This window comes from Typha angustifolia, chromosome 11, assembly GCF_048772165.1.
Source record: "Typha angustifolia cultivar Huaian chromosome 11, ASM4877216v1, whole genome shotgun sequence".
Classification (NCBI taxonomy): Eukaryota; Viridiplantae; Streptophyta; class Magnoliopsida; order Poales; family Typhaceae; genus Typha; species Typha angustifolia.
This window is the reverse complement of record NC_133249.1, coordinates 7881454-7906469: the sequence shown is the minus strand read 5'-3', so window position 1 is coordinate 7906469 and position 25016 is coordinate 7881454. Positions and strand designations below refer to the sequence as shown.

Sequence of the window (25016 nt, the reverse complement as noted above, 5' to 3'; positions counted from 1 at the left end):
GTGAAAGAAGAGAGGTGGGAGAGAGCGTCAATGGCTAGAATCAAAAGAGAATGAGATGAGGCTAAAGCCAATTCCAATCCAGATAAAAAAAATCTCAATTAGAGTTTCCTCCACATATATATAGAGGCTTACCCTAAGGACTCTATAATTAACATAAAAACATTCCAGACAACCCTAACAATCCCTAACAACTTAACCCACACTTTTGTCGCGGTGAGTTCGAACACGCCCGATTGCATTCAAACGTGCCAATTTCGTTCTCTATGGATGCAAACGTGATGCAGGCGTTTAAACAGCCACGTTTGAACGCATCCGTTTCAGTTCGAATGCGCCAATTCCGTTCTCTGTCAATATGAACGTGACGTAGGAGTTCAAACCACCACATTCAAACGCGGTCCTTGCGTTCGAACGCGCCCTAGCAAAAATAGATTTTATTGATTCTACTTACTCAACTAGATTCCCATAAATCCAATATCCCGCGTGAAGCCAATATGGATCGAATCGTATCAAAATGCTGATTTTATCAATGATTAATTTCCATTAAATATACATATAAAGCATGAGAAGCTTATCCCTTAATTTATTATCCACTAATTAAAAAAATTAGAGATATTTATCATATTACAATCAAATAAACTAGAGAATAATATTAAATTCAAATCTGAATAAAATAAATACAAATCAAATATTCTCATCATTTCTCTTCTCATATATATATATATATATATATATATTATATATATATATATATATATATATATATATATATATATATATATATATATATATATATATATATATATATTTGTACATATTTCCCAACTAAAATGATGGTGAGATCATTATTTTATATCTTATATAAAATATTAATAAGTCTGGTATCTTACAACCTATATAAAATGCTGATGAGTTTTTCTGGTCTAGTGTAGCAGCGGCCCTTCAAAATGGAAAAAAGAAATATATCTATTCATTACAACTAGAGATTTGAAGCAAAAGGCATTTTAGTTTTTTTAATAGGCAGAAACAGGTCCGCTCCCATTGTCAAATTGCAATTTCAAATCTTTTTTTAACTACTTTAGCGCTAACAAATTTTAAAAAGACTATCATATTCTAAACAAAATATCATATATCACCTATATAATTTATACGCATCACCTATGCAAAATATACGGTCTAATTTTCAACAATATACTTATCAAGATTTCAAAAAAAAGAGTTAAGCATTACCTATATAATCTATAAGCATTGTCTATACAAAATATACATTTTAATTTTCAACAATATGCATATCAAAACTTTTTTAAAAAAAAACACTACATCACATATGTCATTTATACGTATCGTCTATACAAAATATACACTTCATCTATATAAAATTTAAAAATGTCACACATCACTTATGTAATATATACACATCATCTATACAAAATATACGATGTAATTTTCAATAATGTGCGCATCAAAATTTAGAAAAAAAAAATATGACGTATCACCTATATAATATATACACATCGTCTATACAAAATATACGATATAACTTTCAATGATGCATGCATTGAAATTTTAAAAAAAAATATCATACATCACTTATATAATTTATATACATCGCTTATACAAAAAGTATGCTTTACATTTTAATAATGTGTACATTGAGATTAAACAAGAAAGAGTAAATTAATCTAAATTAGTAAAAAAAAGACCTAAATTTGTTATTCGATAATAGAGAACATATTTCTACTAATTAAAAAACTGAACGGTATTTTGCTGCAAATCACCCCATTGCAACACATGCAATAAGATAGATGGCCTAATATTGGTATGCCTGACTCCTGACAGCAATATGGATTTTAACCCGCAGATATTATCACAGTATTTCAAAAATGCTTTTAGTTCCATTCAAGCAAGCAATTGACTTCTTTGCAGATGCTGCAAGATGCAAAGAATAATCTCAGTGCTGCAAGCTAGATGCACAAAGAAGCCCATTTTTCTAACTACGAAATATTATTCCAGACAGAAGAAATCTGAAAGAGTTTATTCCAACTGCAGAAAGGAAACGAAAAAATAAAGTTCTAACAAACTTAGGATTGGCTGCAATTTCAATATTATACTAAAGTATTAACTAGCCAATGCCATTTTAAGAATTTAGTCTATTAATATCAATGAAATCCAGTAAATAATAGGATTGAAGCTGAGGAAGTGACAAACAATGAATGCCAGCGGCTGTTATGAGCAACCATAAAAGTTGAAAGCTCGTGAAAAAAGTTACCACTTGCTTTATATTCACTTCCATCAGAAGGGAAGCAGAAAGTAGACTATAAAAAAAAAACTTGGTCAGCTCTCCTGGCTCTGACCTCTTGGATTTTTGGACCTCATTGATGCCGTGCCAAATAGAAAAGCAAAAGGTAACAAGAAAACAGAGAAAAGAGGAGCCTTATTTCACATATCCTACAAAAATGCCTGGATAGAGATTTCCTTTAGAGCAACATGGAGAGTGGACTCTCAATGTAGCCCTTAAATGCTTTCAACCACTCAGCACCAACGGCACCTAGCACACAGAGTAAATAGTCAGATCCAGAACCATAGATATAATAATTTAAGCTAAAGAAATAATCCATTTCATCCCTGCTTGCAGCACATACCATCAATAACACGGTGATCACAACTTAATGTGACTGACATGAATGAACCAAACTGAAACTGGTCTGGCCCAGGTATCACCCTCTTTTCAGCTGCTCCAAAAGCCAAATTCATTCTCAATAAGCACACATAGTAAATAAGTTTCCGGGTTAACATCTATATGTTGCAAATCCAATGTGAGCTAATGTTGGTGTCTCTGCTAGATGCACATTTAGCATCTCAGGAAAGCACCCGATCAGTACTAAAAATTAACCAGAATGCCAATCTTCTAAAACAGTTCGCATTTTAAGGCCCACTAAAACGCTCTTGAAGGAGTATGGAGCATCGAATGTAAAATCCTATGTTTAACTCCATGTATACTATACTATGAGGATACCGGATGAGAAAGATTGTAAATGGCACAACATGGAACGAAACTATATATCGAGAAATTTATCATCAATCAAGTGTAAATCAAATATCACAACTCTTACCAGAGCCAACAGCCAAAATGCCCGACTGAGGAGGATTTATAATTGCACAAAATTGCTTGATCCCAAAAGGACCTCCTAGATTTGATACAGTAAAAGTGCCTCCCTGCAAAATAACTCATCCCAGTTACTAAGTAAATAATTAATGCCATATTTATTGCATCCATATCAGAGCCTACCTCATAGTCTTCTGGCTTCAGACTGTTATCCTTGGCTTTCTGAGCCAGCATTTTCACTTCTTCTGCTATTGTAGAGAGTCCCTTTTTGTCTGTGTCCTGAAAAATTGCTGCTTCATGTCACAAAAATGCAGGACCTAGGAACATACATAAACTAGTTCCGGTAGCTACCCTGATTACTGGCACAAACAAACCATGATCTGTTTGTACGGCAACATTTATATTAACATTGTGGTACCTGGATTAGAAACCACAAAACCATATCAAAAGAAATATCATAGTTCTATATTACCTTTTGGGAAACAAGTTCTCGTTCATTTATTAAAAATCATAATAACTTACTGACGGATGAAATCATTCATCCAAGAGCTGTTACACTGAGGAACTCTTCGGAGAGCCAAAGCAGCAGCCTGTTGATTTAGTAAACTTAGATTACACATCATTGGAGAAGTCAATCCAAACAAGCAAAATAAATAATAATAGCCAAAATCTGGTTATTCAGTGCCAACAACGAAAGACTACTTGCAAGATATATGTGTTTATTTAGCTAAAACTTGACAAGCTTAAAATCACTCAGAAGCAACTTGGTTGGCCAATGTAGATCACAAAAGCTGCAAACTTTTCAGCAACAGTCCTAACTTTATCTTCGATATAAACCAATGAAAGCATATATATAAAGTATCCAAGGGCCCATATTAGATGCCATAGCCTCAGATCACACAGGGAGCAACACAAAAATTAAAACCATAATAAGTTAAAAGACACTAACCTTTATGACAAGATCGTTTACAGATATCCTTTTCCCACCCGAAGCTTCTTGTAAAGAATTTAGCTGGCTCCTCAACCTAAATTCCATTGAAACTATTAATCTAACTTCATTAGTAGCTGATTCTCAACTTAGTTTGAAATCTGTGACAATCCCTATACAAACTTTGATGGGAAGAGTGAGAGTTAATGGAAGAACTCACTCCATGAGTTTGTCAACACGTGTGTCAACTGTCAAATAGTAGTGGGGAATAGTTTGTTTGGATAGTAACAGGCGTGATGCTGTAACCTGCAAACAAGAAAAATCATACCCTTAACAAGATTTCAGAACCAAATAATACAGGTACTCGGACACTCATGGTATTGTAGTTTTACTTTTCTTATCTGAGTATTTGGAATATCCAAATAATCTAATGCTGGAGATGCAACTGAATCCTTTGCCTTGGAACCCTTTGTCGCAGAGGCTTCATTAAGCAGAAATGTACCATCAGAGGAAAGGATTGAAATAATTAAGTCTAAAAAACAGCATTAAAAAACCTAATGTGAGTGGGATATTGACTAGAAAGATGAGAAGCAATGGAAGAACGATGATACCACTGGAGATCCTTCCATGAGCCTCTTCAGGGCCAGTTTGGATAAGCCCAAATTCCGATAGAACTCTATAGGAATTTAGCTTTCCTAAGGAAAATTTAGAGGGACAGAAAATTTCCCTATGTGAGTGTTTGGATAATTTTTTCAAGGGAAGTTTTTTCATAGGAAACACCCCTTTCAAAAGGAAAACAAAATCCACTCTTTCTGGATTTTTTTCCCTACACTATCCCTCACCTTCTCCCTCTCTCTCCCTCTTCCTCTCCTATGACCACTCTCTTCTCTCCTTTACCTCCTCAACCCACCACCACCACTTCCTCTTCTTCCACTACCCATCACCAACTCCTCCTCCACCTACAACCACCACCACCACCACCACCTCCTCCACCTACTCATTCTCAGCCACTACCCCCACCACCCCCTTCCTTCTCCTCTGCTCAATACCTCTTTCCCCTCCTCTGCCCATGACCACCACCACCTCCTCCTCATCCATCAATATTTTTCCTACAAAATTTCCTAAACTATCCAAATTCCAAACATGATAAATTAAATCAATCTGAGAAAAAAAAACACATAGGATCCTTTAATTGCACTTTTTAATTCCTATGCAAAATTTTCCTAATTTACCCAAACAGGCCCTTAGAGGTAGGAATGTGTTCGTTTCTTGTGCATATTTAATGCATCTAGATTTCAGACAAAACTAGATCATTCTTCAAACTAGGATAATGCAAAAAAGGCTAGAATATTGGCCCTAGGTCTTGCATTTACAGGAAAACAATCCTCGCAGAAATGTTCAAGCCAACTTCCAAATTTTCTAAAATTGAGGCACTCTAAAAATATGTACTCTAAAAAAATGAAAGAAATATGCATTTTGAAGCTGACCTAACATGTTCATTCAATTGCGAGGAAAAATGGCTTCTTTTACATGCTTGTAACATGAGGAAAGAGAATACTCTAGGTTTGTAGTTGGCCAAAAAAAAAGTAGTTATTTTTATCTTTCTGCTACCCTTTTCCTTCAAATTTACTGCAGATATTGATCACTTGATATTAGAATGATGAATATCATGCTCATTCGCTACTACTTCAAAGTCAGTAAAAGTTTAAAACCAATAGCATATTCTTTGTTACCTCATGGCAATATTGTGCTCCCTGTATTGTTCTCATACTCAGATTAGATATTACCAAATAAAAGTGTTTTTTTCAGAGAAACTTCCATGTACTCTAGTAGCATACCTAAGTAATCCTCAATATCTGCCTTCAAAATACGCCCTTCAGGACCTGTACCTTTGATACTTGAAAGGGACACCTGTTTGAATGAAAAAAGCCATAAGAAGTAAAGATTAAATGCTTTCAGTAAAGAATTCACTAGAAGATACCTGGTTAAATGTTGACCATTACTAAAACAGTCAAGCACTTACATTATTATCTTCTGCCAACTTTCTTGCAAGAGGACTAGAGAAAATACGATCTCCATAACGAGAAGTTTCTTCAGTCTTCATAACTTTTGGCTCAGGAGCTTTAATGGGCTCTGGCTCCTCTTCTTTTGGTGCAGTAAACTTAGGTGGAGCCTTTACTTCAGCAGGGGAAGCAGATGCTGAAGAATCATAATCCTTAAACTTTGCAATATCATCCTCTTCTTCCACAGTTATGACAATAATCTAATCAGGAAATTAAAAAAAATACCATAATGATTAAATTCACATAGTAAAAGGTTAATCATTCTGCATCAATGAATCGCTTACTGCTATACAGTGATGTTGCAATACAGAATGCAATAAATTAACAGCTGAATATATTTACCTCACCAGGCTGCAATTATAAGGTAAGGTAGCCAGTAGTTAAATGATTTTCTAGATTGATCCTTACACTCATATATTCTTGACTATTTGTTAATCATTTCCAACTTCATTATTCCAAAAGGAGCTAAATAGGACAAGTAATCAGTAAATAAGGGATAGCAGGATTAATATTTTGCAAGTAACCCTCCTAGTAAATATGCAGTTAATGTGGAGGAAGGAACATTGCAAGAACATCAAGTCAATATCATCAAAGTGATCTACTAAATACTGACATAAAAAAGGTGACAGAACAAATATTAAGGAGGCCATTGGCAAAGGACACATCTTCATCAAGGATACAGAGATAATTGGCAACTCATCTTTATGATGGGGCCTACGATGTCAAAACAAGCTACAGCTGAAAACAAGTTGCAACTTGCAAGCTAAATCAAACCAGGTCTGGGCATGAGTTTTGAAGTACAATAAGTTACTTTTTTATGAATTTAACTAAGCATAAATGATAAATTCAAGACATTTGAATTTTGGGCAACACAATGGGTCCTGCAGTATGATCTAACAAGAGACAAGACAATGACTTGAAATTATCATTAGAGAGTATCACATCATCTAGCTCATTTTATCTGAATCTATGAATACCGGAATAAATAAATAAAAAACTCTATCAAATGAGAAGCAGACATAACATTCTAACATTCTAAAACGAGCTGGAAGATGTTAGACAAAAATTAGCCTAGGAATAATTTCTATATGGATAAAATAAGTACCTCACCAACTTTAATTTCTTTAGCTCCATCTCCATGTATAATCTTAGCAATATAGCCTTCCTCCATGCATTCCATTTCCACGGTAGCTTTATCCTAATCAAACATAATATTCTCGAATTTCTTAGAGATTGCCTCATAGATTTACTAAATAAGCACTCATCATATGAGATTGTGAAGAACATACTGTTTCAACTTCACAAAGAACTTCACCAGGAGAGACCTTGTCTCCTTCCTTCTTCAGCCATCTTGCAATGTTTCCCTATAAGCAGTTCAAAAAGGAACTATTTTTTAAACCTCAGCAATAATAGGATGCAAACCTAAAATTTGATCGGTATAGAGAACAGATGACACCTCAGTCATTGTAGGTGAAAGAGACGGCATCCCAATAGCTTGATGTGGTGGAAGATCTGGAACCATGGATTGAATATATTAAGAGGATCAGTGTAGGCATCACCACTTTGTTATTGTTAGGTATAGTTAGAAGCAACTATTATGCAGAATTGCCGACAACCAAATCAATCAATTGCAACACTGGTGAAAGAGAAAATATGATGAAGAGAGCCTTTAGAATTAGATCTCCAAGAAGTTGAAATACTAAAATATATAGCTAGGTTTCCTAGACTTTTCTGCTTGATTGATGAATTAATGTTATACTTGGATACAAGGATGGCCGTGCCGGCCGACCGGCACTTGCCGTGCCAATAGAGGCACGGCACTTGGCACAAGGTGTGCCAGTGGCACACCCCCGTGTCTAGCCGTGCCGACTGGCATGCGTGCGGTGCCGATCCGTGCCGATCCGTGCCGCCCGTCACAGCCTCGTGCCGATCATGTGCGAATGTAGAGACTTTTTTTTTTTAATTTTCTATTTCTATCAATTTTTATCAAATCAACCTTACTTATTTTCTTAACAAACATGATATGACATGTAGAACCCATTTTTAAACTTTTTCTTATTTTCATTAATTAACTTTTGTCATTTGTCATTTTTGAAATAACAACTTATTTATCATTTTTTAAAATTGGAATGACAATTCATTTGCTAGACCTAGACAACCACAAAGCCGAATTTATCAAAGACAGAAGAAAGAAAAGAGACCATCTCAAGTTCAATATGATTATAGTCAGATGAGAGAAGGACTTGAGTCTATAAGTAGCAAAATATTAGGAGAGGTGTGCCCACAGGATGATATAAGTTCATCATCATTATCATCATATCAATCACACCCACCAGAGCCACAACACCATTATTATACTCCATATTCATAATCTGCAAATGCTTATAGTGTGCTTTCGTCTGTGCCAGTCGTTCTCGTGTATATTTAATATCCATATCATATCATCAAAAAATTATAAAATTTTTATTTCTATGAAAACTATGTGAGACGTTATAACGAGCAGTATGATCAGTGGATAAGTTTTGAAGAATATCGACAGTATTTAACGCAACATTCCTGTGTTATTCTTGTGCTAACAAATGAAGTCTTTGATCATCCTCGTCATTCTACGTTCAACTAGATATTAGTTTTAATTATTCAACTATTATCAATTAGGTATTAAATGTTATTATGTGTTCAATTATATTATGGAGTATTCAATCATATTATGTGTTGAATAATATTTATATTCAACTGTTGTTTATCTTTAATAAAATAGGTTATTTATAAAAATAATTTAAAGATAAAACATTATAATATAGATTTTAAATTTTAATACATATACTTAGACAAAAAAAATTAAAGATTGACATACCAAAGACCCAAAAACATCTCTAAATATCCTAAAAAATTTATTAAAAATATTATAGGGAGCGTGCCACTAGCATGGGGGGAGGGGCGTGCCGTGCCGATGGTGGCACAGCACGGTACGTGCCACTGGCACGGGCATCATTGCTTGGATATACATCGACCATTCATGGATCATTCTGGATTTTTAGTTTAACCATCTAAGAACTTTGTATACACCAATCCATGATTTCCAACTTCCAATAGTTTGTTTACCGTCCTCATACTAAACTTCAACAACCTGACACCTTAGCCTACTCATAGCACAGAAGAAGCCCTAACAACTAAAATGGTAAGCCTATAAGAAGCACAAAAGAACACATATAGATATTTCATAGCTTTAACGTGACATGCACAGTACAGGATATAGTACACATGGATAATTTTAAATATATTTGTGATGTATGCATTATTTACCTTAACATTTATCTTTCTTTGGTACTATTTATGATGAAGCAATAGATACATGCAAGTAGATCAATATTTAATTTGTCTTCATTTTTGTCATTTGTAAGAAGCATACCAACAATACCTGCAGAGGATCTAAGAGAAAAGGCACAACATAAACAAGGCAGAAGCAAGACAAATCTGGCAAATTACATTCAGAAAATCAGATCTCAACATCCTTTCTTAGGTAACATTGAGCTTCCAACAGTTGACATTAGGTTGGCAACAGGTTGAAAGTTTAAACAATTTGGTTGCCCATTTTCTTCCTTGCGAAGCAATTCCCATGTGTGAGGAATTTCAGAGGGTTTCTCCAAACCCACACAAGTTAAAGATGCAAAAAAGTGAGTCTCCATCCACTTGTTTGCATTATGGTTTTCACAGCAAGTCATTGACTTAATCACCTGCCTACTTTTGCTTTCGAGGCATTGCATGCCAATTCTCAACTAAGTTCCATCATGGAGCCATTTTCACATTTGAGTTGTGCAGTAGACACAATAAGTCAATTGTTTTAGTCAGGTAAGAGGGGAGGGAAATATACCTGCATCACTAGAAAAACATTTCCTCTGATCTACCTGCATACTATTAAAAGAACGAAAATTAAAAAAGATGTTGCTAATATAAGGAAATAATATAAATAAACAATATTAACAAACCGTGAGAAAGAGTTGTTGAACCCAGTGCTACCCAGTAGAATACGAGTCCCAGATGCGTTTCTAGAAGGACTGGTTTTGATTACTCCTGAGAAAGACACCTGAAGAATATGACAAGATTTTCATGGTCAGGTCAGGCCACTAGATATGATGGTAAAGGCATCATTTTACAGTTTATTGCAAGTTTATAACCTTGAAGACGTCAAATTCTTTCACAAAACTACTGTGTCGGCAACCCTCTTTTTTAATCTGAAAACCTCGTGCAGTAGAGCAGGACTCCCTATCTCTGCTTCCCACATGTCCATGTTGATGGCACCTTGACATATCTATAAAGAACCAAAAGAAGATATAATGACCATCACTAAAAAATATCCAATCTTTAAAAAATCTATAAAAGAAAAAAAAAACTCTCATCAAGTTTCTGATGTCATTACAACATAATTTGTGAATGCATCACCAGCAAGATGTACCAACATATAATGAGGAGCGTAACTTGGATAGTATTTGCACTAGCCGAATAGAGATAATAAATTTCATGCATTATGCCACAGATTTATATTTTGAATTAAAAAATTTCCTATTGTAGATTAATGGACCAAACAACATCCACAGATTATAAATGTATCTGCACTTCTACTATAACAACAGTCATATCACGCATTCACATCAAACACCAAAGCATCCACAATTCCACATGTTCTAATGATTATGCTAAGCTAATCTTCAAGACCAGCATTCTTGCGGACCTGTATCCAATTTTTGATAAATATAGATTTAACAGGAAAAAATGAAATATCAAATTGAAGTGCTGATGGCAGTACAGTATTTCCAACTGGTTCTGGAGAAGAACAATATCAGATAAGTTGCAAAATATGGTGCAAACACTTAATTGCATAGACAGAAAAGAGACTAACAAATAGAATCAAAGATAAGAGTACAAGTATCCATCTATTACTGTGATTATGCTAAACCAAACAAAGTAGCACCAAAGATGATAGACCAAGTAAATTTGGTAATGGCAGATGAATGGTTTGCTATATGTTTAATAAAAGGGATTTTTACATAATTGCTGCTGAGAACTTTTAAAATATCATAATTGCCACTAGATTTAAAATATCATCATGGAAATTTTGAAAGAAGCTCAATTATTTCAGTGCCGATTATGATATTTGTAAAGTTTTTGGTGCCAATTATCTAAAAATTCCTAAAAGAATATATGACAAGCTACAGATATTGTTCAAACACTGAAATGAAAATACAGAAAAGCAATTGTAAAGGTACCTAGAAAATATTGATACAGATACAAAATTTGTATACAACACAAAACAGATACATTGACATGATAAATTTTGAAAGCAAAGATAACAAATGCTGGGGATACGTTATGTATACATGATATCTATATTTTATAATATTTAATACAGGACTAAGTGCAAATAAAATATATACCTATGATTGCTTGTATTTTATTATAAGCACATCCCTAGCTCATCAAAATCAAAGCATTTGATCCGTAAATTATCAGTTCCCAAATTACGAGTTTCTTGTGGCACAAAACCTTAGTACCAGATTCCTTCAAATTCATAAATCATCCCAATAGTATATTCTTAGGGTAAAGTTTCATAATTTCATTACAAATGGAACTCTCCAAACTAACAAAATTTCTAATTTGACTTACATTTGAACTTTTAAAAATATCTAAGAAGTATCCTAGAAATATCCACTTTCTAGTTTTATTTGAAAAACTAGGATACGTAAAGTAACAATTCGCCACATATTTATATGTATCCAACAAGTATCATATCCAATATGGTATCTGATATGATATGGCTAGAGTTTAGAAGAATCCATACTTCCTAAGGTATAACCAAGGTTCTTGATAGCTGATATTAGTATCAGGCTATTCTTAAAACATAAGGCCTTGTGTGCTAGCAGTTCAGGAACCCCCTCTGAACTGCTTCAGGATTCCCTAACCTTAATTCAATAACCAAATATCTTTTTATCTTTTTCATATCTAACCGAGTTTATTCTCCAAAAAATCAAGACTACGATATGAGATTAACTAATTAAGTTCGGGGCTTAGCCTCAAACCAAACAAGACCTAAATTCTCAGAAAATAGTATAAATGTAAAAAAAAATCCTAAGAGTCCATAATCCTACTTCCCAACATTATAATTACAAGATTTTGGTTCCATCAAGTTATTCATCAAGAAAAATCTCATCAACAAGTTCAACAAATATAGATACAACATAAGACAAATAAGATAATAAGGCAAATCTTGAAAATCAATAATATAATTTGCAGGTCTACCTATGTACTTACATGTGCTTATATTTTATAAATATGAAAACATTTGTCCAGTAATTGTGACAGTATGCAACTATCCATGAAGTATCCAATAGTTTTCTCCAATACGATATGCTAAATGGGAAGTCTTTGTAACTCAGATATCACTAAGAAAGTTCTAAAAAAAATGTAGACTAGGTATTGGATTGTAATTATAAAATATCAAAAGTATATGCATATGGTCAGCATAACATGTCATGTGATTCATGTCTACGGTCTACCAGATATTTACAAAGTTTGCTTTTGATGGATAATCATGTTAATCAAGAAACAGATACCATCTTCAGATGGTGCATAACCATGTCAGACAGCACATGCAGATGTTAGTATGCGCAACCATGTATATTACAAACTTTTTTCAACCTGCTGTAAATGAAACACCTGAATTCTGTTCATGTGGCTGGTCATTCACTCAGGCATCATTGTCACGGAACTATGGAAACACTATTCAATCAAAGAATTCTTGAAACCCTGGTTTTGAAAATTCAATAACTATTCATCCAAAATGAACTTGGGAACTCATACAATCAACAAAGCCCGTAAATCTATTTGTGTCATAATTTAACAGAAATAATATGATGAGAGGTAAATAAGCACCTACTACCTCAGAATCCATTTAGAAATTTAAAATTATGTAGTATATTAGAAGGAAAATGTGTACCATGATTGCCATCTCCTCTTCCGATATATGGGCTAGCATCTTTTGAAAAATAACGAGCAAAACCAACAGGCTCATATTTTAGTATATTCTGAGCACTTCTCAACTGCATAATTAGAAAGTCAATAACAAAGTGCAGACAGAGAAAAGCAAAGCTACTTTGCGAAAGAATAAACTGCATATATGAAAAAGAAACAAAACAAATCAAAATCAAATGGTAAGGTCCTCCATACAAGTTTCAATATAAACATGAACAACAAGTCTGCAAGTAGGCTTCCAATAGACCAATATAATACTGCAAATAATAGAAATAATCATTCATTCCTAGTCACGCTTCAAGTCTAAAGAAAATCCATGAATTTGAGTGGATTCTTGCTTTACTACTGTCAATTTCCTATGAAATTGGAGCAAGGCAACGTAATGCAACGCAGAAAAGAAGGCAATTATAAAACTCAGTAGGTCAGAACGATCTTTCTGTACTTCAGATTGCAAGGACAATAATAGACATTTCAGATTCAGAGTGTCCAATTCAACGTGATCAACAAAATTGCATTTTGTAATTTTCACCGATCTATTTATCGTCTGTCTCAGTGGTATACTGTACTTTAACCCATTAAAATTTTTCTCTTGACCAATCATCACTAGGAGATGGCTATTTTCTTAACATGATCACAAAATATGAAAACAGAAGACATAACCATACATAATTAGAAAGCCATGGTGATAATACTTTCTAAACTTTTTTCTTCTTGAACGAAAATCCAAGTTTATAGATTTATGTTACACAGCATTGGGCAATATCTCTCCAGACCTATTCCCATATTATATTATGTACATCTTGAGTGTGTTGCTTAAAGTATTTGACTTTCAACTTATCTTGATAGTTTTAAATCAAGGACTCGGAAAATGCATAATGTGCCAATGCTAATCTGAACCTAACATATACATCAACATTTTGGCAAGACGAAGTCAAGTATACAATTTAAAACAACATAAGAACAATAATAATAAATGCGGAAAAAAATACTACTGATTGTAAACTACAACATGTTGATGACATTATTCCTTATCTTTTTCTTGCAAATCAAATAGAAGTGGAAAACCAAGCCAAATTGTCTCCATTTATAAATAAAAAAGAGAATCAGACCCAACAATTATGACGCCATAAATTATTCTCATGCGTGAACAAATGTTAAGAGCTCCATACAAATCCAGACCGGATGAGAGGAAGAATGAACTTATCCGAAATGGCACAAACTTATTCAAGAGTGATACAAGAAAGCTAGAAACGGAAATCAGAGGAAATACCTTGCGGGAATGGCGAAGCAACTGGGCAGCGCGCGTCATGATCGGATCCGATCTAATTACTGCTTCCAATCCTAGCCGCTGCGACAAAAGGACACCAAAAGGAAAACTAATCAGATACCATCGAATTCGTCTATCCGAGAAGCAAGGAGAGAGTTATAGTGAAGAGTTAGAGAGAGATAGAGAACCTAACTAACGATAGTGGGAGAGAAAGAAGGGAAGGTAGGGAAGTTGGAGAGAGAGAGCGAGGAGAGGAGGAGAGGGGGGGGGGGCTTTGTTTTGGAATTATATTTAGAGAGAGAAGACGAGCTTTTGACCAAACTAGCCCTCTCTCAAACTTTTTTTTACGGAAATGGAACACCCCTAGACTTAATAACAAAACGGGTAAATTACACATAAGATGTTGGTAACATTAGCATTTTACTTTTATAGAAATATTAATAAGTTTAATATTTATATCTATAAGTTGACAAAATTAAATACTAATCTTATCAACTAGTTATATATACAATACTAAATTTATCAGTAGTTTATTTTAAAAAATTTAACTAAAATGCTAATAGATTCAACTAAGTCTGACTCTCTTTTTTCCACACATAAAATATTCATTAGATCGGCAAGCCAAACTTGTCAACATTTCCTCTTCTTAGATAAAACGTTAATAAATGTAGAGTCTTGAAGCCATGTTATCTGAAGAAGGTTTATAACGACTAGTGACTCCTTTTGAAACCCAACTCCATTAAATTTATTAAATTTGATTTACAATTTTTCTTTCTTATAATTCAAAATTTTGAACCAGGAGGTGATGAGATTTTAATAATTTTGATAGATTTGGATGGATTTTGTATTATATCCGTTGACGTTTTAAGTCAAGTAATAATATAATTAAGAGAAATTTGCATATAACACTATATCTTTTAATAAAATTATGGTTTTGGTATCATCCCCTTAGGCTAAGGTTTGATCTCTTCCAATTCTCTGATCTGGACTAGATCTGGCACAGAACTTTATAATAAGATCCCAAAAGATGCCGTTGTTGGATCGACGTGAAATTTGGATATGTTGTAGCCTAGAAAACAGCTTTCTAGCAAATTAAGTTTCAAGTGAATCGGATATGGGGATCTCCAGATATCGTCCGATTAGTGAACGAACATCAGGGTGGTCTGTTTAGGATCCGTGGATGGAGGCACGAGATCCTAGGTGATGGTGGTTGGAGACGGACCAACGATTGTGGGGTGGCACCGGTGAAAAGTGGTGATGGAAAGGTTATGGTTAATGGAAGGGTTAAGGCAAGTGTTAGATAGATTGGAAGAAGGGGAGGAGAGGGCCGTTCCTAAGGGTCTAGGGTGATTGACCGGTCGAGGGAGGTTAGAAGCAGCATTGCTGGGGATTGAGAGAACGAGAGTGAAGAAGACGAAAGAGGTAAAGCACACTCTCACAACCACATTCACAACCGCGTTCGAACGCACTCCACCCGTGTTCGAACGCGACATATAGAAAACTTATTTTTCTATGAAATAAACATTAAAACAAGAATAAAAGACACCCCTAAAGTGTATCCATGCTCGAGACGTCCTTGGTGAAGTCCGAATCGTATTAGGTTTATATCCTACAGTTTTACTATTTACAAATAGAGCCCTATGATTTAGCAAATTTATGCAAAAAATATCTTGCCGTCATACTAAGATTATTTAGACATTTTAAAAATAAGGGCATATTTGTTATTTTAAAAATAAAATATTTCTACTTAATAGAATGTTTTGACAGTGTTAGTTCAAATCTAACCCAAGGTGTTTTTTGTATATATTCTCTAAATTAAAGGGTCGGATTTGTAGATAGTAAAAATATATGGTGTAAATCACAATTACGTTATATACAAATTTTCCTATAATTAATTTCTCACTTTATTTAAATTACCCAAATCTCAAAATTAACTCTCTTCTCCTAAACCTCAGCCTCATCTCAACACTGGATTTTGACATAGTGAGGTATAGCAAGGGGCGAAGCTCCCTCTCTTTTGTAGGGAGCTTGTGCGCTACTCCTCCTCCTTGGTAGTTTCAGCCATAGGGTGTGAGGTATAGTGAGGGGCGGAGCTCCCTCTCTTTTGTAGTGAGTAGGGGTGGCAATCGGGTTGGGTTAAGCAGGTTTGGATCGGGTCGGGTTAAGCAGGTTTGGATCGGGTCGGGTCAACATCACCTTAACATGAACACGACCCAATTATTAACCAGGTTAACATTTAATAGACACAAACACAACATGTTTATTAAACGGGTAACACAACACAACCCGTGTAACCCGTTTAATAAATGGATAGGGTTAACACGGCACGACCTGTGTAACCCGTTTAATAAACTAGCCGTATTAACACGACCCAAATAATACAGTAATATTTATTTATTTACTATTTTACCCTATATAAAAATTAATATTTACTAATTTACCCTATATAAATAATACATTATACAATAATCTCTTTTCAACTCAAAATTAATACATAAAAATAATAATTCTACGTATTAAGCCATTAACCATGCATTCAATCCTAACACAAATACAATCTATTATACAATAAACTCTCAATTAACACACAAATCCTAACATATTCTTCTAATTATAGTAGTAACAAATCCTGTGGTGGCGGCGAGATCAGAGATGGCTGTAGCGGTGGCGAGATTTGGCTATGGTGGCAATGAGATCGAAGACGGTTGCAGTGGTGGTAAGATCGGAGACGACTGCGGTGGCCTTTGTCTCCACCACCGGGGAGAGAGAAGGATTTCGGGTATGGCCTTTAGTGGCAAGATCGGAGACGGCTGAGAGAGAAGGATTTCGAGTAAATCTCCCCTTCCCTCCTAGCTTCCTACGACGAGGCCTCCGTCTCTACCGCCACCGCCGCCGCCATCGCCATCATTGCCCTCTCCGTCTCCACCATCACTACCCTCTCGGTCGCTGAATAGGGTTGGGTATGTTTAGGTGGTGGAGAAGGAGGACGACGAGGAGTGGAGGAGGTGAGAAGGATGATGACGAGGAGTGGAGAAGGGTTGGTGGGAAGTGGCTGGTGAGACTTGAGAGTTAGGGTTAAAAGTTTAATATTTATATAGTGGGGTTGACGAGTTGGTGGGTTGACTCGATCTAACCCATATATTTAAACGGGTTAAATGGGTCAATTGCATAAACCCGAACACAACCCGATTATTAATTCGGTTAGACGGGTTGACCCGTTTACGCCTCGAACCCAATTAGACTAAACCCAAATTCGATTAAGAGCCGGGTTATCGTGTCAGATTATTGGGTTAGAGATTTATGGATATTTCGGTGCTTTCCTTATCAGAATCTAACATGTGTAAGCTATTTGTGCCCATCAGGGCTTGTCATTATTTTCCTTTCACGATTTGCTTATGTATTTGCTGCTCTCTTAGTTTACTTATCTTATCTCTTTACGTGTTGTCTATCTGTAGTGATTATATGTGTTCGCATAAGTGATTTTTGTTATAGCTTCCTCTTAGTGCCTTAGAAGATTATTAATATTTGGATTTGTAGTAGTCGCGGTAGAACCATTGGACACTTAGCCTTTTCCATCAGTGGATCATCAAGGTTGTGTGTATTGTAATATTCTCTTTGTGCCTTTTGGGCTTGTTATAATATATTTTATAGATGTTTACTAAGTTGTGGAGCTTGTTCATAGGTCATCGCTCAATCTTCCCCTTTGTGCTATATATCAAGCTGTATTAATTTCATTGGAATTAATAAAGTTCTTCACCTATGAGTTTTTCCCCTAAGAAAAACTTCTTATTCTACTACATCTTAATTGATGCCAAAAGACCAATTAGATTAGTAGATAAATCTTGCTCTATCAATAGTCTGACCAGCTACATGAGGCATCCACTACACCCCCTTTAAGCTAATTGATCAATGGACAAAAGCTTGCACCCAAGTTTGACTGATGTCCCTTGAAGTGCACATCATGACCATTACTTTAGAAGTTAATTGTCAATTTTCCAAAGTTGAAATTGACATAACTGATCTTGCTAAGGCCTTGAAAGAACTAAATATTAAGCACAATATTTGCTTCTTGAGGGGCCACGAATGTAGGTCCAAGATAAAGGAGTATCCTTGGATCCGAAGCACCATTCCATAAAATATTTCAGTCGCTCTAAAGGTCATGCCATCACTAATTGTCATATCAAACCCAATGGATGGCTCTACCTCGAATCTAATCCATCAAACCATTTTCTCATTGAGGCAGTTGTGAATAAATCTACTAACAATGATAAAACGGGTCGATTGCTTCAGAAATAAGCATGTAAGGAGATCTCGACATGAACCTCCTTATCCATCTCCACATCTTCGATAGCATCCACCTCTAGTCAAACATTTCTATCAGTTTTGGCTCAACCTCAATCTCACATGGTTCCTCCACTAGCATGATAAGGTTGATCTTGCATATTTGTGACCTGGGGCAAACTATTTGTCACAATAAAACATAGGACCTTCACCGCTCATTTCTTGACTTGAGTTACTATTAAATGGTATGTAGGAGGCTACTGTTGTCCTTTTAAGGGTTCGTTTCATTGTAGGATTAAATAAGAGGGAATAAGCCATCCTTAGGCTTATCTTAAGAGATAATATATCCCCTAAGATTACTGATCTCATATTATAATTTTAATATACTATTTTGTTTACACAAGATTATATATAACTAAATAAAATTACATTATTATCCTCGATAAAAAAAATTAGAAACATTAATTATTATTTTAAACTATTGTTGATTATCTTAAACTTAAATTAGATCATTAAATTTCATTAAATTATATTATGTAATTATAAAAATTAATCACATTCAATTAAAAATAATTTGAATTAAAACCAAAAGTAATACAAATAATAGAATAAGTTAATATAAAAATGTTTAATAAAAAATCTTAAAGTATTTTAATATAGCAATACTTTAAATAAATATAAAATATAAAATACTAATAAAAAGATAAAAAATAAAAATAAAATTTGAGTAGTTAAGATTATTAGTTTGTTATTTATATGTCTAAATTTATTATTTCTTATATAAGGGTAATATAGTAATAAGATCATTATTCCTCCACTTGTAATATATCATCCCACCCCTAGATAGGTTGTTATATCCCCTCTTTTAGAGGATATGGTATTCGATCTGGACTCCTAATCTCATCTATTAATTTCGTAACAAACGTGAGATTGTGTGGAACCTATGGGATAGTTAATCCAATCTCATCTTTATATCTTTTAAATAAATACACCCTAACTATCATGAGTAACAAGGTACATATCTCCCCGTGGGTGGTTGAGCCATCCTTGCATATTCGTCATGATTATAGGTAGCAGACCCAACCCTTTGCATGTCCGTTGTCGTCCAAGGTGTCTTCCCTTTAATCATGAATGTTAGAAGCTTCTCCTTCACTACCTAAGCTGTGTGGAAGACATCCACATGAGAATGCGAACAAGCTGCCTTCACCTTGACTTGAATATCATGGTAGAGTTCACTAGTAAAACTACTCTAGAGAGTGGAGTATGACCACTCTTGAACTTGATTGGATATCCTCTCAAACTCATTTTGTAGGCATGAACAGAAAATGGTTTGGTATGAGTTTTGAGAGGATAACTTCAAAATCTTCGTATTAGAATATCATAAATGCTGACAAATAGCCATTGCGAACTCATTCCATGCTTGAAACGAATAATTCCATTGTGTTGATTGGAACCACTTAATCATAATGTCATCTAGATAGAAGGAGGTTAGCAACACCAATGTGTCTTAGTATGAGAAAAAGTGCTCTACATGATAAACTCAATCAAATAAAACTCCTCTGCTGAATTTTGAGAAATCCAACTACATGGTGCAGTCTTGGATCAATGGTCCACGAGTGTCACCACATTCAAAGTTTCTTCTACTATGGTAGGGCTTCTCTGTTGCCTTCTGATACGGTCACCATGGATCATAGTTGTCAACTGATGGATTGTGCATAGGGTAGTGTAAATCTAGGGGTGAACGATATTTGCCTATGGATATCCCAATTACTCATAGATTGAGTGTGGGTATCAATAACGTAGGTAGTGGGAATCCCATGGATGGGATGGTCATGTCTATATGCATAGATGGTTGTGAAGGAGGTGTATATGGTTGTGCATCAGCGTGGCTGCAACAGTCATGCCCCGATAACCTAATCATCTATCCGAATTTATTATTGTCTTCATCTCAAGGAGAACTCAAGTATTCTCCATTAAGACTATCTTCAAATCAATGAAAGTTGAATACATCATGGACACAGAGATAGGGCCACGGTCGATGACATATCATCTTGTGTACCCTTGATCTTGAATTTTGTTAATAAATTAGGACATTAATGGATTTGAATCAATAGTGCTTCTTCTTACTACTATGGTATGCATTGGTTGAGAACCTTGCTCTATTACCAACGTTACACCCTAGATGTATTACAACCTTTGAATGAGGTTTGTAGGGTATCAACTCTAGTTGGATAGAGAAGGCCAAGAGCAAGCAAAGGGTTTGATGTGGTTGGCACAGCTGGTGAGCAGGGCATGCACATGAGTTGAGAGAGACCACTAAGCTTGGGCCTAGCGAAGTCTCAGGCATGAGTTGGTGTTGAGGCCAACCATGTGTAAGGTTGGACAAGAGAGGGAAGAGAGGAGGCCAAGGCACACCAAACTCGTGGCTGCATGTGGGTTGGTTGCATCACGCAAGATAGGGGCTCTAGGGTTTTGTCGAAGGCGAGAGAGAAAGAGAGATTAGAATAAATTAGATTCAAGCCTAATTGACTTAGCTTCTCTTCACATATTATATATCTAGACTAACTAGCTGACTCGGCTAGGACTGACTAAATTAAATGATAAATTTGTTCGGACTAAACCATACATAGACCCAAGTTAGTATGATAATTAAATGATTAACCTAAAATACAATAAGCAAAGGACTCATACTTAAAATACCAATAGACTTGGACTAACTAGGACTTAGACTCGAGCAGAACTATAACCTAGACATCCACACACATTCATCAATTGACTTCAAGGAGATCTTGATTCTAGCTTTCAAAAATAAGAATAGTCAGAATCATTTAGAAGAGGATGTTGAATAGTGGATTGGTCTTTTCTATATAAATTCATATCTTAAGGATCTCTTAAAGATAAAAGAAACATGCTCTAATATTAATCAATACTTTTGAGGAAGCTAGGATCCTTACCATCTACATATCTCCTCTTCCAAGACCCTCACTCTATTGACTTGCCTCTAGCAAACCTAAGCATCTAACCTACACCTTCCATTATTCAGGTGGAAAATTTTCCATCTCAGCTCTCCCCTTCATTAGATCTTCGCTAGTAGTATCGACTGAAAAGTTTCTTACTGATTTTCCTAATTTGAGAACCTATCATGTAAGTTCACAATGTGTCAAGTTTGAAGCTAGGGCCTCATTATCAATTGTTGTCAATGAAGATCATCTATAGAATATCTCTCTATGTAATGATGATCTTGAGAGACAAGCCCGTGACTCCCCTAAGGCAACGCTAGCGTCTTAGACCTTCATGAGATCCTAATTGCTCGAGTTGTTGCTCTGGAAGACTCCTTCTCTTGTAGGAAATCATCTCCTACTATTGCTCTCTCTAAGGATGAATAAGATGTTATTGCTGATGATCCTATGAAGAAAGGGCATTTACAGGGATCTACTTGAGCTTAGAAGGCTAGAGCGTTTGGAGCTGCTAAACAAGTGTTACACAAAAGAAACTCTATTAGGGTGAAAGCCTCAAATCCCTATGTCAAGAAACAACTGAAACAATGAGAAAGCTCATATATTATTAATGTTGGCCTAAAGTGATTTCTTAATGTCAATCATCTCCTAAAATTGTAGAGTGCTATCTAAAAAGGACACGCTCAACCACTGTAATGATACAATCTAGTTACACTCTTCTATTTTGTTTCTTTTGTATGTAACTAGAATTAGCTTTAAAAAAGTCTTGTCTTTCATTCACAAGTTCATAGGTGACTAGCAAGGCTTGGCCGTAGCAAGTTGAGGGCTAGAGTGTGGCATTCTTATGGCTTGGAACCATATATAGTTAAGGTATCTGTCTTCAATGCTAGCTTTTAGTTGATTCAAAGAGTCATCACTTTTAAACATATGGATTCTTGGATCCTCTCAAACTTCTATGCTAGCTCTAATTATGTTGCTTGCAAATTTCTGTAGTTTGAGCTATCTAAGCTATTTATTTTAAATGTGTTTGTGTGTGTTATTAGTGATTTTAATGTGATTTTCTCATCGGATGATAAAAAAGGTGGTGCACTATTTAAGCTTAATCCAAAGGTGAGAGATTTTGGATCTGGACTATGTTGGATAGGGCTATGGCCTCTAATTCCTACCTTCAGCTATGCCCCTAGAGTGCAATCAAGCATTTGGACCGCACTAGATCCGATCATGCTCCTTTATTGTTTAATTTAGTCATGAATGGCCCTTGAGTTTTTCAGGTTCTTTGACTTGAGCTTTTCTGATATGACTCTAAAGAATTCTATAATTTGGTTAATAATATCTAAATTTGTGATGCTAATCTCTCAAATCATTTGCATAATACCTCTGTTTTGCTAAATCATACTTGTTATAATTTGATGTATTGAAATTTATTTAATTTGGGCAAGATTGAGAATAGAGTCGATGCTTTGCCTGCCCATATTGCTAGACTGGAATTTAAGGGCAATGATATAGGCTTGAATCCTACAGAGTCTACGAATATCCAAATTACTTATCATAAGCATTTGCCTTTGCTATAACAAAATCAACTATAAGTGGCTAGCTAAAACTCACTACTACTAGTTCAAGGATGGAGGCAGGAACAGTAAGTTCTTCCATATTAATACCCTTATTAGACATAGGCAAAATCAAGTTTTTTGTATTCTCGGTCATCTTGTGTTTTTCTAACTTTTATAAGAATTTGTGGATTGATTTGAGTCAATTGGATGATCCCAACCTATGGCATCATTCGCTTGCTATCGATTCTACCTACGATGATAATCTCGCTAGACTATTTTTCACCAAGGAAATTGGGGATACCCTTTGGTCCATGTCTTTGAGTAAAGCGTCTAACCCTAATAGTGGTTTTCACATTTAATTTTTTGATAATTATTGGAATTTAGATAGGCCAATAGTCTATCAAACTTTTGCCCTATTCCACTCTAACATTGTCATGCCTACTTATTGGAGCAAGATTCTTATCACTTTTATTTCTAAAACTCCCAACTCATTGGTGGTGAGTGATTACCAACCCATATCTTTGTGTAATGTTGTGTATCATCTAATGAATAATGGTTAATCCGATGAATGGCTTTCTTCCCAACTTAGTGAGCCTTGAGTAGTTCACTTTTATAACATGTCGGTCAATTGTCGATAATAATGTGCTCATTTAAGAGATCATTCACATAATTAATCGGGGAATCAACTTAGTGAGCCTTGAGTAGTTCACTTTTGTAACATGTTGGTCAATTGTCAATAATACTGTGCTCACTTAAGGAATCATTCACATAATTGATTGGGGAATCATACTAATCTATTTTAATTGTGAAGTTGGATATAGAAAAAGCCTATAATACGCTAGATTAGAGTGTTATATCTCTAGTTCTTGCTGTTGGAGTGGCCGGTAGTGGTTCTCATGGCTATGGAGTATTCCTTATTAGTCCTCCATCTCGTGGTGGTTAGGGTAGAGGCATCCAATTGTGAAGGGGAGGGTTCATCACCACGGGTTCCATTGTGCACCAATAAAAGCTTGCATGAAGACCTCCATGGCCTCTTGCATGGCCCACTACAATCCCTCAAGATAATCATCATTTGGACCAAATGTGAATGTCTCAGGAATCTAGGGGGTGAAGCAATCCTTGGTGAGGTAGGACTCAAATCGATCTTCTCGAGTACCACTACTTCTGCCGTCTCGGAGGCGCCTTCGTGCAGTCACTAAGCCATGGATCCGGTGGTCGTCATGGTGGTTTGAGGATTTATTACTCTGATACCAATAATGTGAACTCAATCTTGAAGAGTAGATCTAGGTTAATCATAGAAATACTAGTATGCATAGTCTGAGGAGAATATTCACCAAATATTGCACCTAGTAATGATTTGAAATGTTATAAAAAGACATTTTAGAACAAAAGTTAGGCAAGCTAGACATAAGATAGTATAGAAGGTAACTTATTTAAAAAATTGAGTAGTACCAATGTATAATTTTATATTCCATTATATTAGATTGTGTTTCATATAATAAGGAATAATGTATAGGTTGGACAATATTAGTTATATTTATTGTATCTTTGATGGTTTATCATGGCTTATGTTGGTCCTATTAGATTACGTAGTAGTTTAGAATAATTTTTCTGGATTTAGATATTGATATGTTAATATGTTTATTTGGATGATAACATAATTTATTTTAAGATGGATAATATGACCATAAGTGTATCTGGTGCATGATGACTCTATCCATCCTATCTTATGCGTAGCGTGTGCCATGGGGGCACGTGGGCGTGCACATGCCCATCAAGCAAGGGAGTGATGATCATCCTTAAAATCTATGCTTTGATACTATCTAAAATGTCAGTTTGAT

General features: G+C 35.2%; 1 protein-coding gene across 1 annotated transcript; it reads right to left on the bottom strand.

Moving 5' to 3' along the window:
* Window positions 1-2197: 2197 nt before the first annotated feature.
* On the bottom strand, window positions 2198-14654 carry LOC140771258 (dihydrolipoyllysine-residue acetyltransferase component 2 of pyruvate dehydrogenase complex, mitochondrial-like). The gene is made up of 20 exons (XM_073112721.1): window positions 14576-14654; window positions 14391-14468; window positions 13086-13188; window positions 10270-10403; window positions 10081-10178; window positions 9966-10006; window positions 7551-7606; window positions 7384-7458; window positions 7200-7292; window positions 6055-6294; window positions 5870-5942; window positions 4424-4512; window positions 4252-4337; window positions 4053-4128; window positions 3626-3693; window positions 3455-3521; window positions 3287-3382; window positions 3111-3213; window positions 2640-2729; window positions 2198-2545 (listed from the first exon to the last, which is right to left on the bottom strand). The coding sequence occupies exons 2-20, from the start codon at window positions 14427-14429 to the stop codon at window positions 2475-2477; spliced, it is 1698 nt and encodes a 565-aa protein (XP_072968822.1). The 5' UTR covers window positions 14430-14468; window positions 14576-14654; the 3' UTR covers window positions 2198-2474.
* Between the last annotated feature and the right edge of the window lie 10362 nt (window positions 14655-25016).

Bases quoted from the DNA above. Each gene is read 5' to 3' on its own strand.
- LOC140771258 (XM_073112721.1), bottom strand. From the start codon at position 14,429: ATGACGCGCGCTGCCCAGTTGCTTCGCCATTCCCGCAAG. The intron at 13,189-14,390 runs GTATTTCCTCTG...CTAATTATGCAG, and splicing joins TGCTTCGCCATTCCCGCAAG to TTGAGAAGTGCTCAGAATAT. The intron at 4,513-5,869 runs GTATGCTACTAG...TGCTTAATGAAG, and splicing joins AGATATTGAGGATTACTTAG to CCTCTGCGACAAAGGGTTCC.